Here is a 27,109-nt window from a genome sequence, read left to right as displayed (position 1 = left end):
TTTTGCAATTGATTTCTCTTTGTTTGCATGAGGTGGAAGCTTATTAGCAGTCTCAGGTTTTTTTTCTTTGCCAAAAATTATTGAGTTATATGGATATTCCTGTTGGAGTTAGCACCGGTAATTCCCTTTCCCATGGATTGAAGTAATCGTTTTTCCTATCAGCAGTATTTCAGGAATCTCCTTGGTGTAGCAGAAATAACCCACAGGATGTCTTATTATGTTTGGATTCCAGATGTACCTATGCACCATGGCTCTGAGATTTGAGACAGAGCCCTTCAATCCTACATATAAATCAGATGATGGCCTGAGCCAGACCTTTTTTCTCCATAACCTGCGTACCTGTGTCACCACTGTGTAGGTCCTGTCGTTTACGGAGCTAAGCTACAGAGTCAGAATATTGGGTACTATTTCAGTGGACTGACATTCACCCTTGGCACATCAGTTTTCATCACTGGTTTTAGAGCTAGAGGGCCTGAACTTGACCTCAGTAGCAGTGCCTAGCCAGCAACTTGACCTCAATCAGGTCACTTAATGCTCTGAGTCCCAATTTCCTCTTCTGTGAAATAAGAATAACAATTAGTACCTACCTAACAATTAGTACCTGAATTTATCCATTCAATAAACATTTATTGAGAATTTACCTACTCATAAGGCATGCAGACAAGGATAAATAAAACAGGACAGATGCCCTGGAGGAGCTCTTTGTCAGGTGTTGAATGGATCAAGGAAGGTGATGCACACACATTAAGAAAACAGCTACTTCACACTCATTAGGCTGACGATTATTTTAAAAAATGGAAAATGGCAAATGTTGACAATGATGTGGAAATTGTAACCCTGGTGCATTGCTAGTGGGAATGTCAAGTGGTATAGTCACTGTAGAAAACTGTGGTGGAAAAAAAAAAAAACTGTGGTGGTTTTTCCAAAAGTTAGAAACAGAATTATCGTATGAGTTAGCATTTCTACTTCTCAGTATATACCTCAAAGAATTGAAAGCAGAAACTCAAACAGAGACTTGCATACCAATGTTCATAGCAGCATTATTCTCAAGAGCCAAAGGTGAAAGCAACCCAAGTATACATCAACAGACAAAAGAATAAGCAAAATGTAGTATATGCAGACAACTGAAGATATTCAGCCTTCAACAGGAATGAGATTCTAACCCACACTACAACATGGATGAACTTTGAAACACTGTGCTAAGCGAAATAACCCAGACACAAAAAGGACAGACTTTGTATGATTCCACTTAAACGAGGCTCCCAGAATAGCCCGACTCTTAGAGACGTTTAGAAAGTGGAATAGAGATGACCATGGACTGGGGGGAGGAAGGGAGAAATGGAGAGCTAGTATTTAATGGATACAGGGTTTTATTTTTATTTTTATTTATTTATTTTTTTTGGATACAGGGTTTTAGTTTGGAATATCAGAAGTTTTGGTGATGGCTGCACAACATTCTGGATGTACTTAATGCTACTGAATCTTACGCTTAAAACTTGTTTAAATGTAAATTTTTAGTATATTTCACCACAATTAAAAAAAAACTTTATAATCCCTAAAATGCTATATAAATGCAGGATGGTTAACTTGAATGAATTAGTATTAATGAAATTTGGCTTATAATCAATCCCTCTTTTAAGAAGTGCAGTATGCATGAAATTACTTAGTCATTATTTATTACATGATATTGAAAAACCAGCATCCATCTAGATAAACTTTAATAATAACTTATTTATGCCCCATCCTCTTCCCAAAAGAATTTGAGGTAGTTGACTCTAAACACATCAGAATAAGGAATGAGGTCAAATCCAATTGACATACAGCAAAATATAGAAACTGAGATACAAAAGAAGGGAGGGGACAGATGGCACATCAGCAACAGAGCAGACGTCTCAACTTTTAGCCTTCCAAGAACCAAGGAAGTATTTGTATTAATCAGACCTTTTCTTGATACCTAAAATATCTTTGGTTCCAACATGATCATTGCGTGAGTCTGTAGCATTCATGTTGCTACCATTTACATTTCTGAGAATTTATTGCATAATTACGGAACACCTCATTGAAACAAAAGAAGGATGTAGAAGTAAGAGCATCTTTTCCTAAGTCCGAGCCCTCGGGCCTCTTCTGTGCTTAATGGCACGGGCTCCTGGAGCCTTGTCTGCTCTGCTGGCCGAATGAGTCTCCCATACCTTCCCTTGGGCTCCTGCATCAAGTCTACACTGTAGCCTGGCAGGACAGACTACTCCTCCATCTGGGATGCCCCTGCCTCCCTGAGTGCCCATCCAGCCCCTGCCTCCCTGGGTGTCCATCCAGCCCCTGCCCCAGCAGCATGGCTCCTGCCAGACCCCACTCATGTTTCCTTCTTCCTGGACCCCCTGCTGTCTCCCCCTTATCTCTTACAGAGGACAGCTCAGATTCCACCTTCTCCAGGACATCTCCAGCCCATGCTGATTCCCCTTCTCCTTGCTGTTCTGGGGCACTTTGCAGTTACACATTTGGTATTTAGTTCATTGAGGATGTGAAGGAATAGAGAGTCTTGTGAGAAATAAAAAGCAAGGTGTGATTAGACCAAAGACCCCATCATACATTTTATTATAAATGGTAATATATTTAGAAAATTATCATTGAGAGCCAGCACAGATACTTAGGCTTATCTAATTTGGCCTTTTGACACATAAGGAAATGGGCACCCCGGGAAAGAAAGTGACTTGCTCAAGGTCACCCTGTATATTTGATATAGAAATAAACTTTAAAAACTAATACCTTGAAGCCCAGGGTTTTTATAATATCATACCAGTTACATTTTAATTTTTGTTTTATTTAGTAACCAGCAAATAGGACTATGGATGCACTCCAAACATAGGCAAAGAGGGGAAACATAACAGTGTGAAGAACATTGGCTTTGCCAAAGGCAAGGATCTTTAGCAACTCACTGTGGCTCTGGACTTTTTTTTTTTTTTTTTTCATCTGCAAGATAAGGTAAATTGAATGGTCATTAAGGTTAAATTTGCTTCTGGCATTTTATGAAGCTACTAGACTGTTGGCCCAGCCCCACCAAAGAATTTACAAGTACTGGTAGAGCATAAGAGTCTCGTCTCTATATTCTCCTCTGTTCTGTTCCCCTCACCCTTGGATGTACTTATTTCAAACGTTTCCCCTTGCTTCCTTTCCTTTTAAAACTCAGCTTAAACTTCACTCAACTCAAAATTGGCAATGTCTCCTGCTACCCTTGGCTTAATTTCAGCTTTTCCTCTGCATCTAACTCCTCTGACTACCTGGTACCTTATCACACTGTACTGGAGTCACTGATTTTCTTGTTTCTGCCACTAGACTATGAACTAAGGTCTGGGATTATGGTGCGTTTCTTGAGCTCAAGTGCCTATAATGGTGCCTATAACCAATAAATGTTTTGTAAATGGATCTAATGGTTTTTGTCTGGGGAGTAAGGGTAAGACTATGGTACCAATTTCATTCAAAGCTGTTAGAGTTTTCATGGAAAAGAGAGAATTGGAACTGAGTTTTCAAGAATGATTAGATTTGAACAGGAGTGTAAAATAATAACACTGGCCTAAGTAAGTAAAGGTGAGTGGGGGGAGGCAGGAGGTAGCTAAAAGGAGTGAGTCAGATCAGTGTTACTTGTTTGAACAGCAGAACATCTGGATTAGGTTGTCTGGGGTGCTTGTGCAAATTATAGATTCCAGCCATAACTCCCACTTATTACTCCCTGCTCTGGATCTATGGGTCTGGATTTCCCTTTAGAACAAGCTCCTCAAGTAGATTCTTATCACATAAATTGAGAGTCGCAATTCTGGAAGGAACGTTGGGAATTGTGGGCAATTGGAAGCTATTTTAAGTTTCAGAATAGGGAGAATGATGGCATGATGGAAATGCATCTTTAGAAATGGCATAGACTGGTAGTCTGCAAAATAGTTTGGTGGGAGGCCAGGGAGCTTCCAGGAGTGCACCAAAGTATTCCAAATGAGAGGAGGGGAGGGCTTGCTTTCTTTCTCCTGGCTGCACCAGAAATGGAGAATAAGCAGTGACTCCAAGAGCATGTTGAGAGATGAAATGATGAGGCTTGGCAACAGATTGGTTATATAAGCAATAATAGTAGGGAGAAGTTTGAAATGATGGCTGTGCTTTAGAGACCCAGGAAGTGACAGTTCCGCTGATACACCTGCTACTCCTGTCTAATGAGTTCTGTTTCAACCTGAGGTGATGAGGTGTCTGGGAAGCACGCAGGTGACAAGTGTGTAAACTATTGGCAACACGGGCTTGAGCATAACCAAAAGTCTGGGAGGACAATAACAATGTGGGAGGGTCCATGGCATGAGAGAAGAGGAAGGAAATTGAAATTTTGAACTCAGAGCTATGGGAGCGGCAACATAAGACAGGAGGAGGAAAATGAAACAAAGAGGGAACAGAGAAGAAACAGACAGGTGGGTGGTGAATGAGGTTTGAATAATAAAGAGAAACCAAAGGAAGACAAAGGCTTAAGAAGGTGAGTATCCATTATGTTAGATGGGCTAGAATTTGAGAAGGATAAAAACAGTCCTTTCAACTTGGCAAAAAGGGTTTCAGATGAAAACTGTCAAAAAAAAAAAGTGAAAATCTAATACTTTATGATGTGTGTGTTGTGATCTGTCATACACGAGTAGATAAAAACTCTTAATGGCAAGTTGTGTTGACAATCAGTGAGCAAAAATAAAAATACACTTCAGGCAGGCTGGTTTCCAAAGGGACATTCTTCAATTAGAGAGCTAGGAAATGGGGAGGGGAGAATGAAGGGCTCAGGATGCAGGGACAAAGAAGAAACATCAGGAAATCCTAACATGTATGTACATTAATGATCTTGCTTACAAAATAGGGTTGCATTCAATTTTTAATTTTCCATTCTTGCCCTTGGGTTATAGTGTCATCTGAAAAAAATATGAGATGTCATACAGAATGGAGCCAGGTATCCAAAGCTCTATTTTTATGCTACCTTGAAATATGACTTCAGAGAAGAAACAGTTCCTTAAAACATATTATCCCTCCATTTCCTCCTTAATGACCTCAGGATCAGGAGGTAGGGGAAGATCCACTTTTACATGTAAAACAAACTGACGGAATGTATGCTAGTGTAGAGTACATTACTGCGGGCTGATCTGGCATCTCAATTCCATTTGGTACCCTAATTACAGTGCTCTCTACCTCTGAATAGATATCCATCAGGACATAAATGCTCTAGGTGTTCAAAAGTTTTTATATTACTTGAGTACTTATCATGTTTTCTATTCTTCATCTACATTATACATACTTGATGACTTGAGAGGTTAAATCCTTGATAGTCTTTTCTACGAACAAAGTTATGTGCTTTGGAATAATAAAGTGGGCAATCATCAGAAAAAATCATAAATTTTCTTCCATATAAAAACGTTATTTTTTTAAAAAACTAAGGCAAGAAAGGGAAAAGAGTGGCTTAACAGTGGTGTGAAGGCTATTAAAAAAAAGAATCTGAACTGACATCTAGGCTGATGTGTACAGGGGACTTCCTATCATTGGAGTTGTACCCATTGCACTCAAACAAGTAAATTGAAGCAGCCAGATAAGATCTCTGGACGTTTCCAAATTATAAACTGGGACATGACCTGACAAGGGATTTTTTTTTTCCCTCTGAGTTGTGAATATTTTCTTGTGTCAGATTCCTAAAAACTCCTAAGAGTCTAAGTTCTTACATAACTGTTGGGTAATAAAGTTGATTTCTACTCACCACCTAGTTATTTGTCTTCTGACTTCATTTAATTGTCAATACGTCCTTAAACAGTTTCGCCAAGTTGCTTAAGCATAGCGCTTCATAAGGGCCTAAGAGGGCCTATTTCTTTCTGATATAGCAACTGTTGTCCTTTCGGGATGATTATAAAAAGCAGAAGAACTTCTTAGTGACTTTGTTAGCCAAATGTAATTTTAAAATAACTTTTTGATAGCCAGTATACTTCTTGAAATTGTATACTTTGGGACTATCCTTTACCACTCTTGTCTTATAATAAGCATTTATAAATAGATGCAAAGAAGACATACAAATGGCCAACAGACACATGAAAAAATGCTCAACATCACTCAGCATTAGGGAAATACAAATCAAAACCACAATGAGATACCACCTCATCCCTATCAGAATGGCTAAAATGAACAAATCAAGGAAATGACATTGGTGAGAATTCAGAGAAGGGGGACCCTCTTATACTGTTGGTGGGAAAGCAAGCTGGTGCAGCTGCTCTGGAAAACAGTGTGGAGGGTCCTCAAAAAGTTCAAAGTAGAGCTACCCTATGACCCAGCAATTGCACTATCAGGTATTTACCCCAAAGATACAAACGTAGTGATCTGAAAGGGCACCTGCAGCCCAGTGTTCATAGCAGTGAAGTCCACAATAGCCAAACTACAGAAAGAGCCCAGAGGTCCATCAACAGATGAATGGATAAAAACAATCTTTGATGTGGAAGATTACTCAGCCATCAGAAAGAATGAAATCTTGCCATTTACAGTGACATGGATGTAACTAGAGGATATTATGCTAAGTGAAATAAATCAGTCAGAGAAAGACAATTATCAGATGATTTCACTCATATGTGGAATTTAAAAGACAGAACACATTAACATAGAGAAGGGAAGGAAAAATAAGATGAAAGTAGAGAGGGAGGCAAACCAGAAGATACCGTGAACTCTAGGAAACAAACTGAAGGTTGCTGAAGGGGAAGTGGATGGAGGAATGAGGTAATTAGGTGATGAGCAGTAAGGAGGGCACTTGATGTAATGAACACTGGGTGCTATATGCAACTGATGAATCACTAAATTCCACCTTTGAAACTAGTAAAAAATATATACAAAAGTTGTTATTTTAAGAAAAGATAGTTGTTGAGCTATAACCTCTACAACATTCTTTTTAAAGTGTCATGTAAACCACTTTTTAAATTATAAAACTGGTAGAATTTTTAATCAAAGATTGTAAAATGGCATAGAACAAAATGTAAAAATTCTCCTTACCTGTGTTCTAGCCTTAAGTACAACTCTCCAAAAGCAATCACTGTTAACAGTGTCTTGTTCCTTTGCACGAATTTTCTAAGGATAGACAATTTTACATATATATGTACACATACTCCCTTTTACATAGTCGTACTATGTAAACTGTTCTTCATCTTGGTTATTTTAAAGATTGTTTATTTATTTTGGAGAGAATGAAAGAGAGAGAGTGCATGAGCTGGGGGGGACAGGCAGAGGGAAAGGGAGAAGCAGGCTCCTCACTGAGCAGGGAACCCAAACTGGGGCCTGATCCCAGGACCCTGAGATCATGACCCGAACTGAAGGCAGAGGCTTAACCGACTGAGCCACCTGGGTGCCCATCTTGTTTGTTTTCTTTTTTTTTAGTTCAGTTAAAATACCAGGACTGTGTTATACTAGCATGACTCAGCTTCTATTGAAAACCTATTACCACTTCTTTTTTTTTTTTTAATTTTATTTATTTATTCATGGGAGACACACACACACACACACACAGAGAGAGAGAGAGAGAGGCAGAGACACAGGCAGAGGCAGAAGCAGGCTCCACACAGCGAGCCTGATGTGGGACTCGATCCTGGGACTCCAGTCTCACACCCCGGGCGGTAGGCAGGCACTAAACCACTGAGCCACCACTCAGGGATCCTCCCATACCACTTCTTTATCCATTCATCAATTGATGGACATTTGTGCTGTTTTCATAATTTGGCTATTGTAAGTGATGCTGGAATAAACATAGATGTGCAATTATCTTTTTAAATTAGTGTTTTCATATTCTTCGGGTAAATAGTAGTGGAATTACTAGAATTCTACTTTTAATTCTTTGAGGAACCTCCACACTCACAGTGGCTGCACCAATTTTCATTCCCACATTCCTTTTTCTTCACTCCTCACCAACACTTGTTTGTTGTTTTTTTGATTTTAGCCATTCTGACAGGTGTGAGGGGATATCTCATTGTAGTTTTGATTTGTATTTCTCTGATGATAAGTGATATTGAACATCTTTTTATGTGTTTGTTGGCTATCTGTATGTGTTTTTTTTGAGAAATGTCTTCAGATCTTCTGCCCATTTTTAATTAGATTATTTGGGGTTTTTTTTTTTTTTTTTTTGGTGTTGAGTTGTATAAGTTCTTTATGTATTTTAGATACTAGGCCTTTATCTCATATGTCATTTACAAATATCTTCTCCCATTTCATAGGTTGTCTTTTAGTTTTGTTGGTTTTTCCTTTGCTGTGCAGGTTTTTATTTTGATGTAGTCCTAAAAGCTTATTTTTGCTTTTATTTCACTTGAATAAGGAAGCATATTTAGAAAAATGTTGTATGGCCAATGTCAGAGAAATTACTGGGAGAGGCTACCTTTTAATAGATAACCTACTTGGGGCACCTGGGTGGCTCCCCTGCAGGGAGCCTGCTTCTCTCTCTGCTTGTGTCTCTGTCTTTCTCTCTCTCTGTGTCTCTCATGAATAAATAAATAAAATATTTTTAAAAAATAGATAACCTACCAGCAGCTCCCAGGAAACCATAAAAATATATATTCTACACGTGATCACCTGTACAAACCCTAACTCACTTAGAGACCTAAAAGAAAGCCCTAAAGAGAAAGTGCCTAAGAAGAGGAAGAAAAACAATCTATCTGGAGATAGATGTGGGGTCTGGCCTTACCTTATTAGTTTTCTATTGTTGCATAAAAATGACCACTAATTTAGCAGCTCAGAATTTCCTGCAACAGGAGTCCAGGCGCAGCAAGACTGGCTTTGTGCTCAGGTTCCACAGAGCTAAAATAAAGTCGGTCAGCTGTGCTCAATATCCTCTTCTAAGTTGATGTGGTTATGCAGAATTCAGTTCCTTGCTATTATAGAACTAAAGTCCTGGTTTCCTTGCTGGTTGTTAGGTGGGGGCCACTCTCAGCATCTAGAGGCAGCCTATGTTCTTTGCTTGCTACATAGCCTCTTCCATCTCCAGAACCAGCTAAGGACAGCTTCCCTTCCGTTAAATTTTTCTCATGCTTCCAATCTTTCTGACTTCCAGGCCCAGATCTGATGAGTTCATGAGACTAGGAAAGCCCAACCAGGGAATCTACTACCTAAGGTCAACTGATTTGGAACAAAACAGAATGGCAAAGCCCCTCCATAGCAGCACCTAAATTAGTGTTCAGTTAATTAACTGAGAGGAGGTGTATGTACACAAGGGGTCAGGAATCTGGGGGTTCATAGCATTCTGCCCACCATGACCTGCACCTGCTTTCCTCAAGGGAAGCAGACAGAGGTCATGTCTATTGACTGAGGAAACCAATCCTACTGAAGCATTAGATGCCAGAGAAAGGGAGCATGACTGGAATCCATCTAATCTCATGCACAGCAAAGTCCACCCACATGCATGAGCAATGAAACAGCAGAAAGCTCCAGAGAAAATCTCAGAAACTACACACACAATGTGTAGGTCTGTCAGGCCTTCCTGACCAAGGATCCAAACCTGGCATTTCTGACTCCACAATCTTTGCACTCCTGACCCCTACATTGTGCCCCACCAGAGGATAGGTCATTCACTGGCTGTACAGATGAATCTGGAGTCCTCTAACCTTACTGTTTCTTATGCCAATGTGATCAGAATATGCTTTTGTGAGATGTTGGCCTTGGGTGTTCAGTAGAACAGAATAAACTGACTGCAACCTAAGTAGGTAAGCCACTTAGGGGAACTGTATTGATGAGCATTATTCTAAAAGAATTCTAAAAACCCTCTCTCCCCTCCTTGTCTTTCTCTTTCATATTCCCACCTGCTGCTGTGATTCAGGCGCATTATACATGACTTGCTTGAGACGGAAGAGATTTATATAAAAGAGATTAAGAGCATAATTGATGTAAGTAGATTGGGGTAGTAGACGTTAAGCATGTATTCAAATTAGAGAGATTCTGTGGCACAAACAGACTTAAAATAGTTGCCATATGTCTCTAGAATTTCCACCAAGAGTTCAGGTCCTACAATATTGCAAGTATCTTTGCAATAGGAATAAAAACATTCTTATGACTATTGATCCGTGTAGCCAAATAACTTCCAAAGGATTGTGCCAATTCATACTGATTTTAGCACTGCCCAATAGGTTCACCCTGTAGTTGCCAACAATGGACACGATAATTTGAATGCTTTTGATAATTTAATAAGGGAGAATTGTTTTAAGTAGGTTGTTTTGCTTGAGAGTGAAAATATGAATTTTTCCTATTTTCTTAAGGAAATAATCCTGAGGAATAAATTATCTGTACAAAGTTATAATAGAATTGCTTATAATAAAATATCAGAAGAAAACAAAATCACCAATAAAAAGTGGATGTTAATAAAGTCTGATATTTATGCTGAATGAAATATTGCTCAACTGTTATAAGTTAATTATTTTGAATAATATGTAGCAACATTGAAAAATGCTTATAAGATTAAATTAAAAACAATATATGTAGAAATTTGCAAGCAGAGCCTAAAACGCATATAGAAAAACAGAATACAAATTATATATGTACCGTGATTAGAACCAAATAAAATAAACTTTTTAAAAATCATGAAGGAAATAAAATAAAACAATAGTAATTGCATGTGGTGGTAAAATGATGCATATGTTTTTTGCTTTCACACTTGACTGGTATAACATAAACATTTAAAAAATATATTTGTTCTTTCTATAAAATGCCATCTTACTATCGTTGCCATTTAAATTTAACCATCTTCTTCTGAAGATGGACACATGAAGGAAATAATATCAAAAGAAAGTGTTTGATGGAATGGCTTTCAGAAAATAAGTGTGCCATATTTCCCAATTATTAAAGTTTTGGTCCCTAGACTAGCAAATTCAGATCATCTCTTAAATGTTTCTATCTGTAAAACCTACCTTGTTTCCACCTCTGCAGGGATATATCACTCCAATGGATTTTATTTGGCTGAAGCATCTGATTCCAGACGTTCTTCAGAATAACAAGGAGTTTCTCTTTGGGAATATTAGAGAACTTTATGAATTTCACAACAGGTATATAAGAATTCAAATTATCAGGAAAAATGGAAAGTAAGAGAAAAAATGGAAATCAGACTGATGAGATTTGAAGATGAACATGTGTAGACTTTGCCAGGTTTAAGCAGGTAGTCCAGAGTCAGTAGGCTTGGTTGGGATGGGTTGGGATGAAGAGGGAAGAAGTGCCACAGATCTCAGAGGGAGAAGGAAAAAGGCATCAATGACACATACCAGGTATCGGGCATTAATGTTATGTTTTTTGCATGTTTTCCTTTGCTTATTTATCTATTCATGCATCTGCATTTATTGAGGACCTGTTCTGTGTCAGTCACTGTGTTCAACATTAGGAATAAAGATGACCAAGGCACATGTCAACATACCTACTGTCATAGAGTACTACTGGGAGCTAGGGTGTTGGAAAATGCTAACTGGTCCAACAAGTTGTCCTCTTAGCCCAGAGCTGCTTGGGTGTTGAGTTCTAGAGAATTAGAAGAGGAAGAGACTTTGAAGATCATCTTCCAAGCCTTTCATTTCACAAATGAAACTACAGCTCATTTCCTCTCTTTCCTCGGTATAATAACCCCAAATCATACATGTAACTGATGGAAAAGAAGAGACTGCTTGGTGAATTCACCCAGAGTTGTTTCCCAACCTCATCTCTTGTCCATTGGTCAGACACAAAACAGAAATGGAATACCATTTCTGCTACCTTCCCTGGAGAAGTCATTCAACCTCTTTATGCCTCAGGTTTCACATTTATGAAACCCTACCTTACCAGGTTTGGTAGATAATTAAATGAGATATTGTTTATGAAGTACTTATGCCTGGCTTACCTTAAGCTCTCAGTGCTATTAGCAGTAGAAGCAGCAACAGCAGTTCTTCTTCTCCTTCTCCTTCTCCTTCTTCTTCTTCTTCTAGATTTTATTTATTCGTGAGAGACACACACAGAGAGGCAGAGACATAGGCAGAAGGAGAAGCAGGCTCCATGCAGGAGCCCTATGCGGGACTTAATCCCAGGACCCCAGGATCACGACCTGAGCCAAAGGCAGATACTCAACCACTGAGCCACCCAGGCATCTCGCACCATATTCATGTGATTCTCATGCATTAGGGAGCCTTGGTGCATCTTGGCTGTCTCCAGCTAGTGCCTAGAATTATCAGGAGAGCTGTGGGTGGCTTTAAGGAATCCTAGTAATGTCACAGAATGTTTTTTTCTTCCAAATCAGTGTGTTAAAGATGAGTCAAGAGCAATAAAGCCTTGGAAAACAGCATTTTTCTGAACACGTCTTAATAACCTTATGTGATTTTTACTTTAAAAAACCCTCATGTGTCTTAACCTCATACATGAAAAAAAAAATCAAAATGTTACTATACTTTTCCCTCCCTAGGACTTTTCTGAAAGAACTGGAAAAGTGCACTGAAAACCCCGAAATGCTGGCACGCTGCTTTCTCGAGAGAGTAAGTCTGTGCTTCCTGTAAGTCAAAATAGCCATGTGATTAAAGTTTAGCCCTTAATTTTCCTGTGTTGAGGGGCAAAGGCAAATGGGAACACCAATGGTCTGACAAGTTACACAAGCCTTTTGAATGCAAAGCAGGAGTCCTTTGCAGTATGTCACCCAGGGTGAGGTGAGTCCAGTTTAACTAGGCTCACATGACAGATGGGAGCAACTTCCAAGCTTGACCTCCCGCAAAGCCTGGTGACATGAAGGACTGCCCCTCCTCAAAACAGAGGATCCTCCTCTGAATGACTAAGCTCACTGTTTTTTTTTTTTTTTTTTTAACAAGAATCACACAGCAGGCTTAAATTCCTCACTAACACTCTCAAGAGCAGAAGTACTGATGGTAAATTAAAAGTCTTAGAAAATATATTTTCTTCTATTTTATTTTTTTACAGCACAGAGAATGGTTAGAATATGTTAAATCTATGGTCCTTTTTTTTTTTTTTTTACTTTTCAGTTTGGAATTTATTTTCTATTTTTTTTTTCTAATCTTAATGAAAAAATAACTTTGGAGCATATTTCAAAGTTTATTTTTTTTATTTTAATTTTAGTCCAACTAACATATCGTGTATTATTAGTTTCAGAGGTACAGTTCAGTGTCTATGGTCCCACTTATGCTTAGCACCTAACAGGATTTCCTGCCGTACAGCACCGTATCTCTGACTTCCTCTTCCCCACTGCACAGACTTCTTCCTTCTTGCCCTCTCTGCATCCCTACTTTGGGCAGTGAATAAGCTATTTGGACCAGTGATGCCCCATCAAAGCTGGCACAGAGAAATGTATAACCTAGCACCACTCCCCACCACTTTCTTCCCTTGGGAGGACTATGCAGATGATCCTGGTGCCCTGGACTTTCTAAGTCTTTTGCATTTCCTCTCTCTTTCAACTAGACCTTCTTTTCCTTCTCTTCCTTTTCTTTTTGTAAGCCTGAGACAACAGGTCAACTCAAAAATTATAAAGAACTCAAATTTTGGCTGATAAGTCTAAGAGTGGTATGTGTAATAAACTGAGAGCAAGCAAACAAAAATCCCCAGGTTTTAAGGCTTTGGACATAATGGAGAAATAGAGCTTTTGACCCTCAGAGCTCTTGCCAGCTTAGAAGGTCCTTTCCATGGCCCTGTATGGGTTTTCCCTCAGCCTCATTGTAGGTTTTTTTTGTCAAGTGCCAAATTCAAGGTACACTACAAACTATGCTGTATCCAATCTGATTAATTTCCTTTTTGAATTACTTTGTAGTATTATTTGTGTTTTGTAGTGTTTTGTAATTTTGCATTCATCAAACCACTGATGTGAAATCTAGTTTCAGAGTTTAGAAATATTTTATAGTTGCTTACATCATCATTGCAAAGACTTATTTAAACTGTTGGATGAGGAAAGGACCAAATTCCTGTGGGGAGAAAAGGGACGTGGTTAAAAAAAAAAAAAAAAATTGTCCCAAGTATAAGGTAATGGTTAGGAACGGCTGACAAAACATATTTTCCTAGAAGAATCTCTCACCTAAAGTGAGAGCTTTCTATAGTCCCCCATGTTGGGAGAAACCTGAGAAATCATTAATCCAGACCTGCCTATAAACTCTGCATATAATCCTGTATGATTTATGATGTTGGGGACATAGTACTAGTAATAAACTGGTCTCAATCATAAAGTTATTAGTCCAGGACAGATGTAGTAATTAAAAACCACGATTAGCTAATCTTTGAGGCTCCTTGAAGGAATTGGCTGCTGCTGTGTATTTGTTAGTCAGTGAGGTGGGCCCCTCACCGATTATTTATTACAACAGTTGACCTTTTCTCAATAATATTTGCAGAATTCCATTAATCATGAAAATGAGTTTTGAAATATTGCTCTGGTCAAATGTTTCAATCAGACTCTATAGTCTGCAGAATCCAGAAAAATTCTGCCCCAGAGACCAAGCTCTACCTAGAATAGTTTTGGTCAGTAGTCTGCCTTGAGTTCCATTGGCTCTGACATGTGACATGCACAATGGAAATAGCACTGGGGCGGGACTCAGGAAATGTAACTTCTTATCTAAGGTGAGCCACTTGCAATCTGCATAAACTCATGTTACGTCACTTAAACTCCTGGAGTCTAATTTCCTTCCTCCATACAATAGGCTTAATGATACCAATATGTAAAGACATTGTGGATATTTAATGAAATACTGTTTACAGAAGATTTCTACAAAGTAAAAAGTGCTTTGTGAATAGCCACCATGTATTGGGTACTCCGTATGTATTGGGCATTTGTTGAGCAGTTTCTATACATCATCTCATTATACAGCGTCATAGTTGACTGCTGCTGTGAATCTACTTAATAGATAAGAAAACTGAAATATCGAGAGGTTAAGTCACTGAACTTGGGCCATATGGTTGGGAACTGACAAAGCCAAGAACTGAACCTGGACCATCCACCAACAGCCCACCATCCTAATGCATAAACGATCGTGTGTGAATATGAGTTTTTGGTAGCTTTTAAGCCTCCTAATTTATTCTATAAGTAGGTGAGGATAGTTGGGCACTTTCATATGCTGCTGGTTAGTGTATATTCCTTAAATTTCTTTAAGGAATTTTGGATTGAAAAGCAAATTTAGATCAACAGTCATGTTCTGGTGCTTGAAGGCCTATGGTATTCTGCATTGTTCGAAGCACAAGTATAGTATCAAGGGGTAAGGATTTCAGGAGCACACATTTCAGCTCAGCATCCACCGAGAGAACCAGGTGCCTCTGATGCTGGAAAAGTTTGGGGAAAGGTGGCTGACTGTCCAGGATGTTTCGCTTGGTGGGAATCTGGAGCTCCAAAGTCTCCTCTAGCTTTTAAGAATCTTCTGGTGGTTAGTGTTAAAAGCAATGAAACCTTGAATTCTTTTAGGAGCTAAAGGCCAATGTTTTTGTGCTCTGACAGACCCAGTGTGGGTGAGATGCCTTAATCAATTTGTAGTATTTTATAAGCCTGGCCTTTGGTATGGCAAGAGTGTTCCCCATGTGTAAGCTACTCTATTGTGGAAGATGTTGAATTTCACAAATGTACAGTGCCTGACACATCAAAGGCACACAATAGATAGTTCTTGAATGAATAAATAATGAACATATCGTTAAGCTCTGAGTTACTATTCTAGTTCCTTAACCTGTCTGAACAACATTTCTCAAGGGTCATCTCCCTTCCTAAACATGTGTGCATGCACACACACATGTAGAAATAGAAAGCATTCACTACAGCAGTGTTTTTAGAAGTAGAATAGACATAGTTGAAGCTGTGGGGAAAACAATAACCTATGTCTGCATGAAGGACATCAAGAGTTGGCCTGAGAAAAATAGGGACCCAGAAATCTACAAGGATGCAGCCGCGTGGGCTTCTCCACCAGAGTACCACAGGTTCTGTGGCAAGCATAGCTTCTGTGGTCCAGGTGCTAGTGATTGAGTGGATGAAGCTGGCAAGTTGACTCCATAGGCCTGGGGTAACCGTTCTGGGGTATTGGTGAGTATGTGCCTACCTCCCATGGTCTTTGATGCAATGGGAAAGAGGTCACAGAGCACTTGGAATCCCTCTTGAGATCTCCAGCTCTGAGATAGTCGTATAATTTTTCTGTCTTGGCATCTGGTGCTGTAGGTCAAAGGTGATGTCTGAGGCAGAGCCTGCTGCTTTGGGAGTTGCCCAAAGAACTTAGGGCTGTGTTGTTTTGTTCAAGCTGCCACATTTTCTTTTTGGGGTATTTCCATCTTTTGGTTGTCTCTTGGGTTTTTTTTCCCCCTAGGGTTGGCATCATGATGATCAAAATAGGAAGATAGGGAGAGAGAAAGGAGGGCCCATCAGCCACCAGCACCTTTTCTGTCAGTTTTACCTCTCACTGCAGAGCTATTCTGGGGAGACAGTGATGCCCTGGATAAAGAGCAGAGGATGAAGGAGGAAGATTAAAACTCACTCCTGTTGATGACTTTACTGATTTACCAGAATCCTGTGGTTGTTCCCACAACACTCTGTTCAAATCTGTGTTTAGTACTTATGGTTGTGTAGAACTTCCTGTTCACCTTCCCATCACACAGTCACTCCAACATAAGGTTATCATGCATCCCCAGTTCCTCACACTGTGAAAATACTCAGGTTTGTTGAATATTTGAATGAATAAATGATGTCATCCTGTCCACTTACTGAAAAATGCTACCTGATTAATTCCAATTCTTCTCTCACTCAGAAAGAAGATCTTCAAATATATTTTAAATACCATAAGAATCTGCCCCGAGCTAGAGCAATCTGGCAAGAATGTCAAGACTGCACCTTCTTTGGGGTAACGTTGAGATCACAAAGTCTTCCACAAATTGTTTTCCCTGGACAATGCTTATGTGTGCCAAGTCTTTAAAGAAACCAGCAGTATGAATGAGGCAGGGGAATTTGGCATTTGAATTTATGGCAATTTTTATGAATTAAAAGTCTCTCCTATTTTGAAATTACATGTTGGAGGTTTTGAGGTGGCCCTGGGTCTCTATGGGACAGGCCTGTGAGAAGCAGCTGTAGCTGAGTGAGCAAATCAGAGTCCTTGTCTAGGATGGGGATTTTAAAAGAATTAAGTCCAAAAGTCCACAAACTGGGGCTCCTTGGAAAGACATTAGTAAGTCATCATGTAACTTCTAGACTCAAAGTGACCTGAACAGACACCCCCCTCTCCCCAAAGACAGGCTGCCTCTTTTTCAGGATCTGAAGTGGACTTGCTTTCTAAACGAAATAAACGGTCCTACTTCCCTAGTTGCATATAGAATTACTAGCCAAGCCATCCTCTTTCCCCTTTGTCTCATTTTACACACTGTTCCTGAGGCACGCAACAATTTGGTAACATTACCAGGTTGGTCAACACAGCTGTACCTCTTTTCCATAAAGAACCTGTTTCATTTCTTGTATTCAAATGCTGCCACTTTGTTCTCTCTCTGTGTGTGTGTGTTGTTTGTTTTATTTTACATTGTTTCTGTTTGGCTTTTAAAGGTTTGCCAGCGCCAACTGGATCACAATCTCCCTCTTTTTAAGTATCTCAGAGGACCAAGCCAGAGACTTATAAAATATCAGATGCTGCTGAAGGTAAAGTCAATGAGACAGAGCTTTCCTGTGCATGTGCTATGGGAGGCTCCTGTCCTCAGACATACAGAGTTGTGACTTTGTCTTCCAAAGGGAAGATATGTCTATACTTCAGGCTTCTTCTGTCCTCCAAATCTAAAGCACCAGATCTCAAGGAGGAGAAGGATCAAAGAGTTGAAAGGGACCTGGGAGCCTGGCTAGTCCAACATGCAGCTCAAGGCATGATTTCTAAGGAGGCTGGTTTGGGGCGGGAGAGTCCTTGGGAGCAAAGGGAGAAAGAGGAATGGCACCACACTGCCGACAGCTGAGAGGGTGGGGAGGCAGCCAGAGCCTCTACTCTCATATAAAGTATCTACAGATAAAATACCATCGGCTCCATTTTACAGATGAGACAAGGAGCTTCAGAAAAGAGGTGTTATTTTCCCCAAAGTCACAGTTTTCAGTGCATTAAAGTAATGGAAGGGAGAAGGCAAAACTGGTCTTTTCTCCTCTTGCAGTATCTACCTCCACCCCCAGATTAGGTATCTTTCTCAGGAGCAACATAAGGGAATGAATTTTGCTCTGCTGAACCCATAGGTGGTTCTTTGTCTGACAACAGCACCCCTGCAGGAGAGCGCTCTCAGACACCCCAAACAGGGGAGAAGGCTGTCAGCCTCCGCACATGTGAGCTGAGGGAAAGCTTTGGACCACGTCTCCAAGTTGTGTTTTAAATCAACCTTTATAAGCAGCTCTTGCCCAGTGGCTACTATCTCTTAAACACACATACACACAAGCACCTGCTGTGTACTAAGTACCTTCCCACATGTATTTCTTACTTAATCTCCATAATCAGATGAGTCAGAAAGGTTTTGGAGTATGAAAAAGCTGAGGCTGGGAGGGGTTAAGCTCATTGCCTAACATTCTTCCCTCAGAAAAAGTTGCCCCTTTCAGCTTTGCCTCAGCTAGACCGGCCCTGCCATCACCAGGTGTGCCATTCCTGGACCATTTAGGCCTTGGTTTTCTCATGTGTGAGATGGGGTTACTAGAACCTCCTCCAAAGGATTGCTGTAAGGAGCAAGTGAGTAATGCACCTGGAGATGTCGCTCAGTGCGGACCCCCAGGAAGCCTCCTGGAATGCACAGCCACTGTTTTACACACAGAGATGCCACACCAGTGTGGGAATGGGGATGACGCTCATGGCTTCCCTCCATGAGAGGCATCTGAAAGTGCATTTCCATATAGCAGTCACGTTCACGTAGAGCCTCACACTCCTCTGACCGTCCCATCCTCACTGTCATCTGAGCTTTATGAGTCCTATCATAGAGCTGGGGAAAGAACGGGAGGACTGGGAGTCTTCACCTCCTTGGTCTGAGTACACCGGGTACCGAAGTGCCCAAGTTTTCCCACAGGAGCTGTGCTGACACAGAGCAAAGGTCTGTACCATACATGGAGGGCTACAGGGTGAGGTAAATAGAAACCTGGGCTGAGGAGTTAGACGTCCTGGGTCCTGGGCGTGGATCTGGCCCTGACACTTCCAGAATGCAAATTACTTCACCTCTCTCTGGCTCAAGTTCCTCGACTGTAAAATGAAAGTAGTACTAGTACTTTCCTGGTGTGCTCTTCGGAAGCATAGACAAGGTAATGATACATGTTAAAAGTAATTAGAGAATTTTGTTAGTTTCATTTCACAGAGGAAAGAAGAGATGGAATCACTATAAAATATTCCTTGGGGGTCCTTGTGAAACCATGGGAGGCTACTCAAGGCAAACCAGTTTTTCCCATAGCTAAGCTTGCTGTGTGCTGGAAAAACAAGTTCAAACCACTGGCACGCCTGTGAAGAAAGGAAGAACTTTGTAGTGTTCTCCACCCTGAGGGACAAAGCTCATTCTACAGTGCCTACTATCGGCTTCTTTGGGAGCATGGATGTCTGACTGCTGGCCTCATGGCTTAGAAAGGGTCGTGGAATCCTGGTGTGAGAAAGCTTTTTTCTGAGTACAAAAGAAAAGGGAAGAGAATGATAGAGTATACCATTAAAAACAGACACATGAAAAATCGGGTAAAATATAGTATTAGCAAAATATGGGACAGATGGCCAGGGTGCTAACTTATGAGTTCATAGAAGTTAATAATTTAAAAAAACAAAACCCCAAAAGAAATGATACTTATGAAATGCTTAATATTTTTCCTGAGATATTATGAAAATTATCAGTTGTGACAGGTTTTTGAGTACATAAAGTACATAATGTCTAATGAGTTATAGCAAGCTGATGAAACAATATATTATTTATTAGCATACATTAGAAATAGGTACATTTAGGGACAATAGGAATTCACTTTTATTAAGGTCATGATTTATGTCAAAGAGGCTAAGTGATGTATGGAAACTACCAAACTTACTTATTCTTTTTAAAAGATTTTATTTATTTATTTGAGAGAGAGAGAGCACAGCAGAGGGAGCAGCAAAGGGAGAGGGAGAAGCAGACTCCCCGTTGAGCAGGGAGCCCAACACAGGGCTCCATCCCAGGACCTGGGATCATGATCTGAGCCAAAGGCAGAGGCTTAATCAACTGAGCCACCCAGGTGCCCTGAAACTATGAAATTTAATGTAGAGGATTTTTCTTATCTGGATTTTAAGATATGATTTGGAAAATGATGCATTATTCGTTTATAATAAATTTTGCTTATTGTAAGAAGAATGTTCTAAAATAGGTAGTTATGCTGATTTCTGTGTAATGCAACTCATGTCATAGGAGTGATTCATTTGTCTTCTTTTAAAAAAATTAAATAGACTACTAGAAAAAAGACTTAATAGGGAGAGGTTGGTAAAAGGTTTGTAAGATGAAAAAAGTGTGAGGATCTGATGTAAAACATGGTGATTGTTGGTAACAGTCTATTGTATAATTGAAGTTTACTAAGAATAGGACTTAAATGTTCTTGCCAAATACATAAATAAATAAATATGTGAGGTAATGATGTGTTAATTAGATAGAAGAAATCCTTTTACGATATATACATATATCAAGTCATCACCATATACACTTTAAATACCTAGCAATTTTATATGCCAATTATACCTGAAAGCTGAAGTAAAAAAGAAAACAATAAAAAAAAAGAACACAGGACATAGGCAGTTTACAAAAGAATAAATGCTAATAGCAAACATTTTTTTTGAAAGTTCTACCTTAGCAGTTATTTGAGAAATTCAAATTAAAACAACAATGAGGAGGCAGGATTTCTCTTTTGGTTGAATTGGCAAAACTTTTTGATTAAATTTAATACTCCATGTAGGGTGGGGGCTGGTGAATCAAGCTTTTATATATGACTGGTAGGAACTGGTTCTTCTATAAAGAATTTGGAAGTATACAACAGAATTTTAACATTGGGGCACCTGGGTGGCTCAGTTGGTTAAATGTCCAACTTGATTTCGGCTCAGGTCATGATCTCAGGGTTGTGAGACTGAGCCCTACATTAGGCTCCATTCTCAGCACAGAGTCTGCTTGTCCCTCTCCCTCTGCTCCTCACCCCTCCCCCCAAATATAAATTAAATCTTAAAAAAAAAAAAAAGAACTTTTAACATTGACAATTTCACTTCTAGGAATTTATCCTTAGGAAAAATGCACAAAGATTATTATTATTATTATTATAGGAAAAAATTATTGAACCTAAATGTTTAACAGTAGGGGGGATTAATGAATTATGATTAATCTACAGGATGCAACACAGCTACAATTTAAAAACATGTTTTAAAACATAGTGTCATGGAAAAATGTTCATGATATGTCATTGAGTGAGAAAAAACCAGGCTACCAAACACCGTGTCCAATATGATTCTGTTTGTGGAAAGAACTCTATGCCATTCTTTCCCACTTACTTGTGATGGGCAAACTTGCGTCCATCCTCTGCTAATTTAATTTTGGCTGGAGATTGTTTGCACAGTAGGTTTAGTTGTCAGTCTACTTTTTGATTTCCAATAAGGCTTTTGGGTTAATGCAGGGTCTGCTGGATTTTGAGTCTCCTGAGGATTTGGGAATAGACACAGGTGACCAGGAAGGAAGCTTGGCTAAGGTACTGTATATTAAATATTGTTTTATATAACTAACTGTTAATGGTGTTTGTCTATGGGTGGGAGAATTTATGGCAGTTTTGTTTTTCTTGTTTATGATCTTTATTGTTTAAGTTTTCTAAAATAGTATGTATCCTATAAATCATGATCACAGAAAAAACAAAAAAATTAAAGGCAATTTCAAGGTGAGGTTTCATAACAGGATAAACAGTAATATATTTTCTTTCCTCCACATAAAAATGTTTTAACAGGAATACAAAATTAAGTGAATGTGTAAAATGCATACATTAAAGACTGGCACTGAATATAATAACATTTCTGCTGTGGTTTTCCTGTGTGGTAGGATTATGAATGATTTATATTTACTTCATTGTACTTCTTAGTATATCTAATTTGCATGCATTATGCTTTTTTCCCCTCCAAGTGTGTTTGTGGGTGTGAATTCTAAGATAGCCACGGTTCCCTCGGAAGAAATGGTGGCCACACCATATCGGGAAGAAATCTGTGACTTAGCAGTGGTTTTTTTTTTTAACTTTTCTATAGAATATTCTGGTTTTAACAAGGAAAACATGAGGCGCGGTCATTTGTATGCCTTCTCTACTCAGTATATATGCTAGGGACTCTTTGAAATAAAGAGAAGCTCAAGACACAGGTAATAATTTTATAGCCTGGAGCAAGGGGAGCTAGACTGAGTTAGTTTAATAATGTTTGTAAAGATGATTCTTAGCCCTACATTACACAATGTAAAAGTAACTACCTGCTATGTTTGTGGCAGGAGAGTTAGTGGGAAGGAGAGGAAATAGCAGATGAGTCTCTAAAAGGAAGTTGAGTTTTAAGTGTTGGGTAAAGAGGAAGACCCCTGATATAAGAATGTAATCCTTTACTGATGATGTTACAAAAAAACTCAGGTGAGAACCTGTTGTCCTTCCCCAGCACCTGGAGCATATTTATGTGAGTGAGAAGGTAAGAATCCATGGCAGATTGTTCAGTGGAGGCAGCATTCTCTGCCCCATTCATTGTCCCTGTCCCTCATATCTCTAATCCAAAGAAGCTAATCCTCTATGTTTAGGTGGAGATTAGGAGAATACACAAACCTTCGCTTACATCTCACTGTAGGGGACAGAAAGAGTTGGGGCCATACTGGGGAGAGGGGGCAGTAAAGAGCTGTGTGTTCTTTGTTGGAGAAATTGATGTCTTAGAAAAAAAGAGGAAGAAACCAAAATTTTTTTGTTAGTGTTTACCAGATAACCATGTAGGTAGCAGGGCAATAAAATACTGAAACTGTAAGCAAAAGACTTTCACACTGAAACAATCATCCTTGTTATGTCCTAAATGTCTCATTAGTAATAACTGGAACATTGGTCTCTTGAATTAGCAGTTACAGCGTTTGCAGTCAATGCTGAGTCTTCCTTATCTCTTATCTCTTTGATGTCTTTAATGGTGATAGAATGTGAGAAAGACTGGGGAAGGAGAAGAAAGTGGAAGGGCAGAGCCAGGGTGGGGTAAGAGAGCAGGAACTCAATGTGGCAAATGCAACAATTATGGCATTTACACATAAATCATTAATAGACCTCCACATGGCAGCTCATTTTCTGCCTCTATAGGAATTTACACATATCCTCCTCTGGGATGGTTTTAAGTATAATTTTCCCCTAGAAATAGGATTTTCACATTAAATACAGGAATATGATACTCAGATCCTGCCTTTTGGTAGGCCCCTGGGGTAGGGATGTAAAAAGGGAGAGCAGCCTATTTAAAGGGTCTGGGTTTTTCATGCTTTATTTTATTTTTATTTATTTATTTATTTTATTGGAGTTCAATTTGCCAACATATAGCATAACACCCAGTGCTCATCCCATCAAGTGCCCCCCTCAGTGCCCGTCACTCAGTGCCCCCCTCAGTGCCCAGTCACCCCCACCTCTCCCTTTCCACCGCCCTTTATTCGTTTCCCAGAGTTGGGAGTCTCTCATGTTCTGTCTCCCTCTCTGATATTTCCCACTCATTTTCTCTCCTTTCCCCTTTATTCCCTTTTTCATGCTTTAAAGAAGGGCGCATGTTTCTTATGTAGCAGGAATATAACGTCCATAATTTTATGAACTTCATTTGTCATTAGTGCAATGTATAGAAGGTGTGGTAGATGATTTTGCCTGGGTGCATATCATATATGTAAACCAGGATATATTAAGCCACCACTCTTTGGGAACAGGGGAAGAGATCCATGTATTTACCTTTTTGGTCTCTGTACTGTCTGGATCCATGGCTCCTTATCTCTCCTGTTACCTTCGTTCACTCGGTAGATGGTTTACCTTTTGATTTCCAACAAGGCATTTGGTTTCCACAGAATGGGCCAAAGAGAACCAAGGATTCAGCTTTCTCAGCCGAACTACAACAGGCTTTGGCCATGATGGAAGATTTGATCAAGTCCTGTGAATTGGCCGTGGACCTGGCAGCTGTCACTGGATGTCCGGTATGGGCTGTAGCAAGTGTTGGAACATTTCAGCAAAAGGCAGGCACAATATTACAAAGATAGGAGTTGCTGTGGCAAAGTTAGAGAGGTGACCCATGGTGAAAGAATTTTACTCCGAGGAAAGTAACTCAAATTGTTCATCAAATCTGTGCTGTGGGAATCCAGGCAGCCTCTCAGCATTTTCAGGGATCTTGGGTTGGATTCCTTGGGATCCTCAATGTTGAGACTGACCCACACTCTAGAATAAGCAAGAACTCTGAGGACAGAACATAGATGGGCAGGGGAAGGTGTTGAAGGAGTTACTTATTCTCTGACCCATGGCACTATTGAAAGATTAAAAGATTTTTCCTTCTTGACTCATATATATGTGTCGATCTCTTCTGAGATCTCTGATGTAAGAGATTTCAGAAGAGGACCGACATGCATATATTGTACATTCCTTAAGCCAAATGGTTGAAGAAAAATTCCAAAAGAGGTGGTGCTGGGGAGTTGAGCCCTCTCCACTGGGACATTAGGGTAAACCCTGAGTGGGTCAGTCCCGGGAATTCCAGGCAGGCCATCCTCTGTAACTGTATGAGCTCCTTGGGACTGGGACATCATTAATATCAGCTGGTTTTCACTGTGAGGTTCTCTAGGTCTTGACTCAGGTGAGTTAATTTTCCATCATTGTCATAACAAATTACCACAACCTTCATGGCTTGGAGCAGCGCAAATGTATTATAGTTCCACAGGCCGGAAGTACAACACAGTCTCTCTAGGGTAAAATCAGGGTGTCTGCTTCCTTCTGGGAAGCTCTAGGAGAGAATCTATTTCCTTGCCTTGTCCAGCTTGCCAGGGTGACACACATTTCCTGGCTCATGGTTTCTCCTTCCATTGTCAAAGTTCTTGACTCACATCACTCTGACCTTCTCTTCTGCTTCTCTCCCACTTCTGAAGACTCTAGGATTATCTTGAACCCCCCCATTAATCCACGGTATCTCCCTATCTCGAAGTCAGCTGATGAAAAACCCTAATTCCATCTGCAACCTTAATTCCCATTTGTCATGTAACCTGACCTATTCTTGGATTCCAGGGATTAGGATGTGGATCTCTTTGGAAGACTACTCTCTCCTACCACACAGGGATGAAGCATTTTGAAAATTACATTTCAGAGAGACACTTTTTGTTTTCTCTTTTTCCTTTTCATTTTTACCTGGTTCTCACATACTGTTCATTGAGGTTTGGGCAAAAGACCTTTCTTTTCTTTCCTGGTCATAAGTCAAACCATGCAAATTAATTAGGGGCAAAAAAACCCACGGTCTTTTTATTTCCCTCCCTCCTGATATTTTGCTGGCCAGCATCTCAGAAGCAGCCCCACTGGGCCACAATGATCCCGGCAATGTTGCTGTTACTGTCCCCTGGGACTCAAGAGTAGTCTCTGCTTACTACTTTTGCATGATTCAGGAGGGTATTCATGAACCACAGGTATGTGTAGGAGGGGATCATTTTCTTGGTAATAATTTTTTCCTTCTTCATTTAAGGAAACTCAAGAGAGCCATTTATTTAATCATTTTGAGACATCTTTCTGTTCTTTTTATTTCTGAACACGCATCAGCTCCCCCTATTAGATATCCATTTCCTGGAGTCAAATGAATGTCCTGGAAACCATACACAGGGCAGGAAACTCCCAGTTATTATTCTGAGTGTAAGTAACAGAGGAGGAGGAAGTTATGAGAAAATAATTAGTAAAATGTGAGTAAATAGCAGTGTACTCTAATTTCATTCCAAGGCAGCTTGCATGCAAATAAGATGAACCAGCCTATGGAATTGTAGAGATTTTTTTTTACATAAAATGCAAAGAATCGCACCTTTGGCATAAATTCTATTGTTGTTTTGTTCACTAAGATTTTAACTTGCTTTACATCTAGTACATTAGCTACTTTACCCAGTTTTGTATAATCCTATAGAATATGGAAGAGCAGGCACTGAAATTTTTACTTTCTGATTCAGGAAAATATCCATGGAAAGAAGAGTTAACTCACCCACTATCACATTGTGCATCAGCTTGGACTACTTCTTGGACCTCTTTATTCCCTATCCAGAGTGCCATTCATTCTCTTGTTGTATGCTTCATCTGATTTTGTTGAAAGTCTACTAAACAGCTCAGTTACTCTTAACTCACATCAAATGTTTCTAAGATACTTTGATTCAGCTTTGTAGAACCTTATTATAGGGTGCTGAAAATCACATGCTGAGTGTGTGGATGAACCCAGAACTTAACCCTTTAATTTCTCTACTTGACATCCAGTATTGACCTGGTTTGGAAAGACATTACTTGAATGGGTAAATGCATAATTAAAACAACTAAAAAAAATTCCCTTCTGATATTTACATTTTATTCCTTTTTGTACAGTTAGTTCTTGATTTAATTTAATCACAGAAACTAAATTTTTTTTTGTTTTAAGAAAGTTTGTTTTGGGGACACCTGGGTGGCTTAGTGGTTAAGTGCCCGCCTTTGGCCCAGGGCATGATCCTGGAGTCTGGGGATCGAGTCCCACGTCAGGCTCCCTGCATGGAGCCTGCTTCTTCCTCTTCTTATGTCTCTGCTTCTCTTCTCTTTGTGTCTCTCATGAATAAGTAAATAAAATCTTAAAAAGAAAGAAAGAGGGATCCCTGGGTGGCGCAGCGGTTTAGCGCCTGCCTTTGGCCCGGGGCGTGATCCTGGAGACCCAGGATCGAATCCCACATCGGGCTCCCGGTGCATGGAGCCTGCTTCTCCCTCTGCCTATGTCTCTGCCTCTCTCTCTCTGTGTGACTATCATAAATAAAAATTTAAAAAAAAAAAGAAAGAAAGTTTGTTTTGTGGAATGCTGAGATGTTATTTACTTCCCTCCATCTGGAAAAAAAAAAATCTTCTCTATTCAATCTAACACCTAAAATAGATATATGTGTAGAGTCCTTTAAAATCCTGACTTATCAGGAACAAGTTCCAAAGTTGAATAGTAAATGTTGAATGAAACATTTTTATTTTCTG

At 39.7% G+C, this 27,109-nt stretch overlaps 1 protein-coding gene across 4 annotated transcripts in view; it reads left to right on the top strand.

The window, feature by feature from the left end:
* MCF2L2 (MCF.2 cell line derived transforming sequence-like 2) overlaps positions 1-27,109 on the top strand; it is a 237,866-nt gene that overhangs the window by 173,521 nt on the left and 37,236 nt on the right. For all 4 annotated transcript variants that reach the window (XM_072807545.1, XM_072807546.1, XM_072807547.1 and 1 more), the window contains 7 exons: positions 9,827-9,893; positions 10,930-11,045; positions 12,416-12,485; positions 16,716-16,808; positions 17,498-17,590; positions 21,560-21,631; positions 23,971-24,096. In XM_072807545.1, the coding sequence (XP_072663646.1) occupies positions 9,827-9,893; positions 10,930-11,045; positions 12,416-12,485; positions 16,716-16,808; positions 17,498-17,590; positions 21,560-21,631; positions 23,971-24,096 (637 nt within the window). The remainder of the gene's footprint in view (positions 1-9,826; positions 9,894-10,929; positions 11,046-12,415; positions 12,486-16,715; positions 16,809-17,497; positions 17,591-21,559; positions 21,632-23,970; positions 24,097-27,109) is intronic.

This window comes from Canis lupus, chromosome 31 (assembly GCF_048164855.1).
Source record: "Canis lupus baileyi chromosome 31, mCanLup2.hap1, whole genome shotgun sequence".
In the NCBI taxonomy this organism is placed as follows: Eukaryota; Metazoa; Chordata; class Mammalia; order Carnivora; family Canidae; genus Canis; species Canis lupus.
The sequence above is the reverse complement of the archived record's forward strand: the minus strand, read 5'-3'. Positions and strand labels throughout refer to the sequence as shown.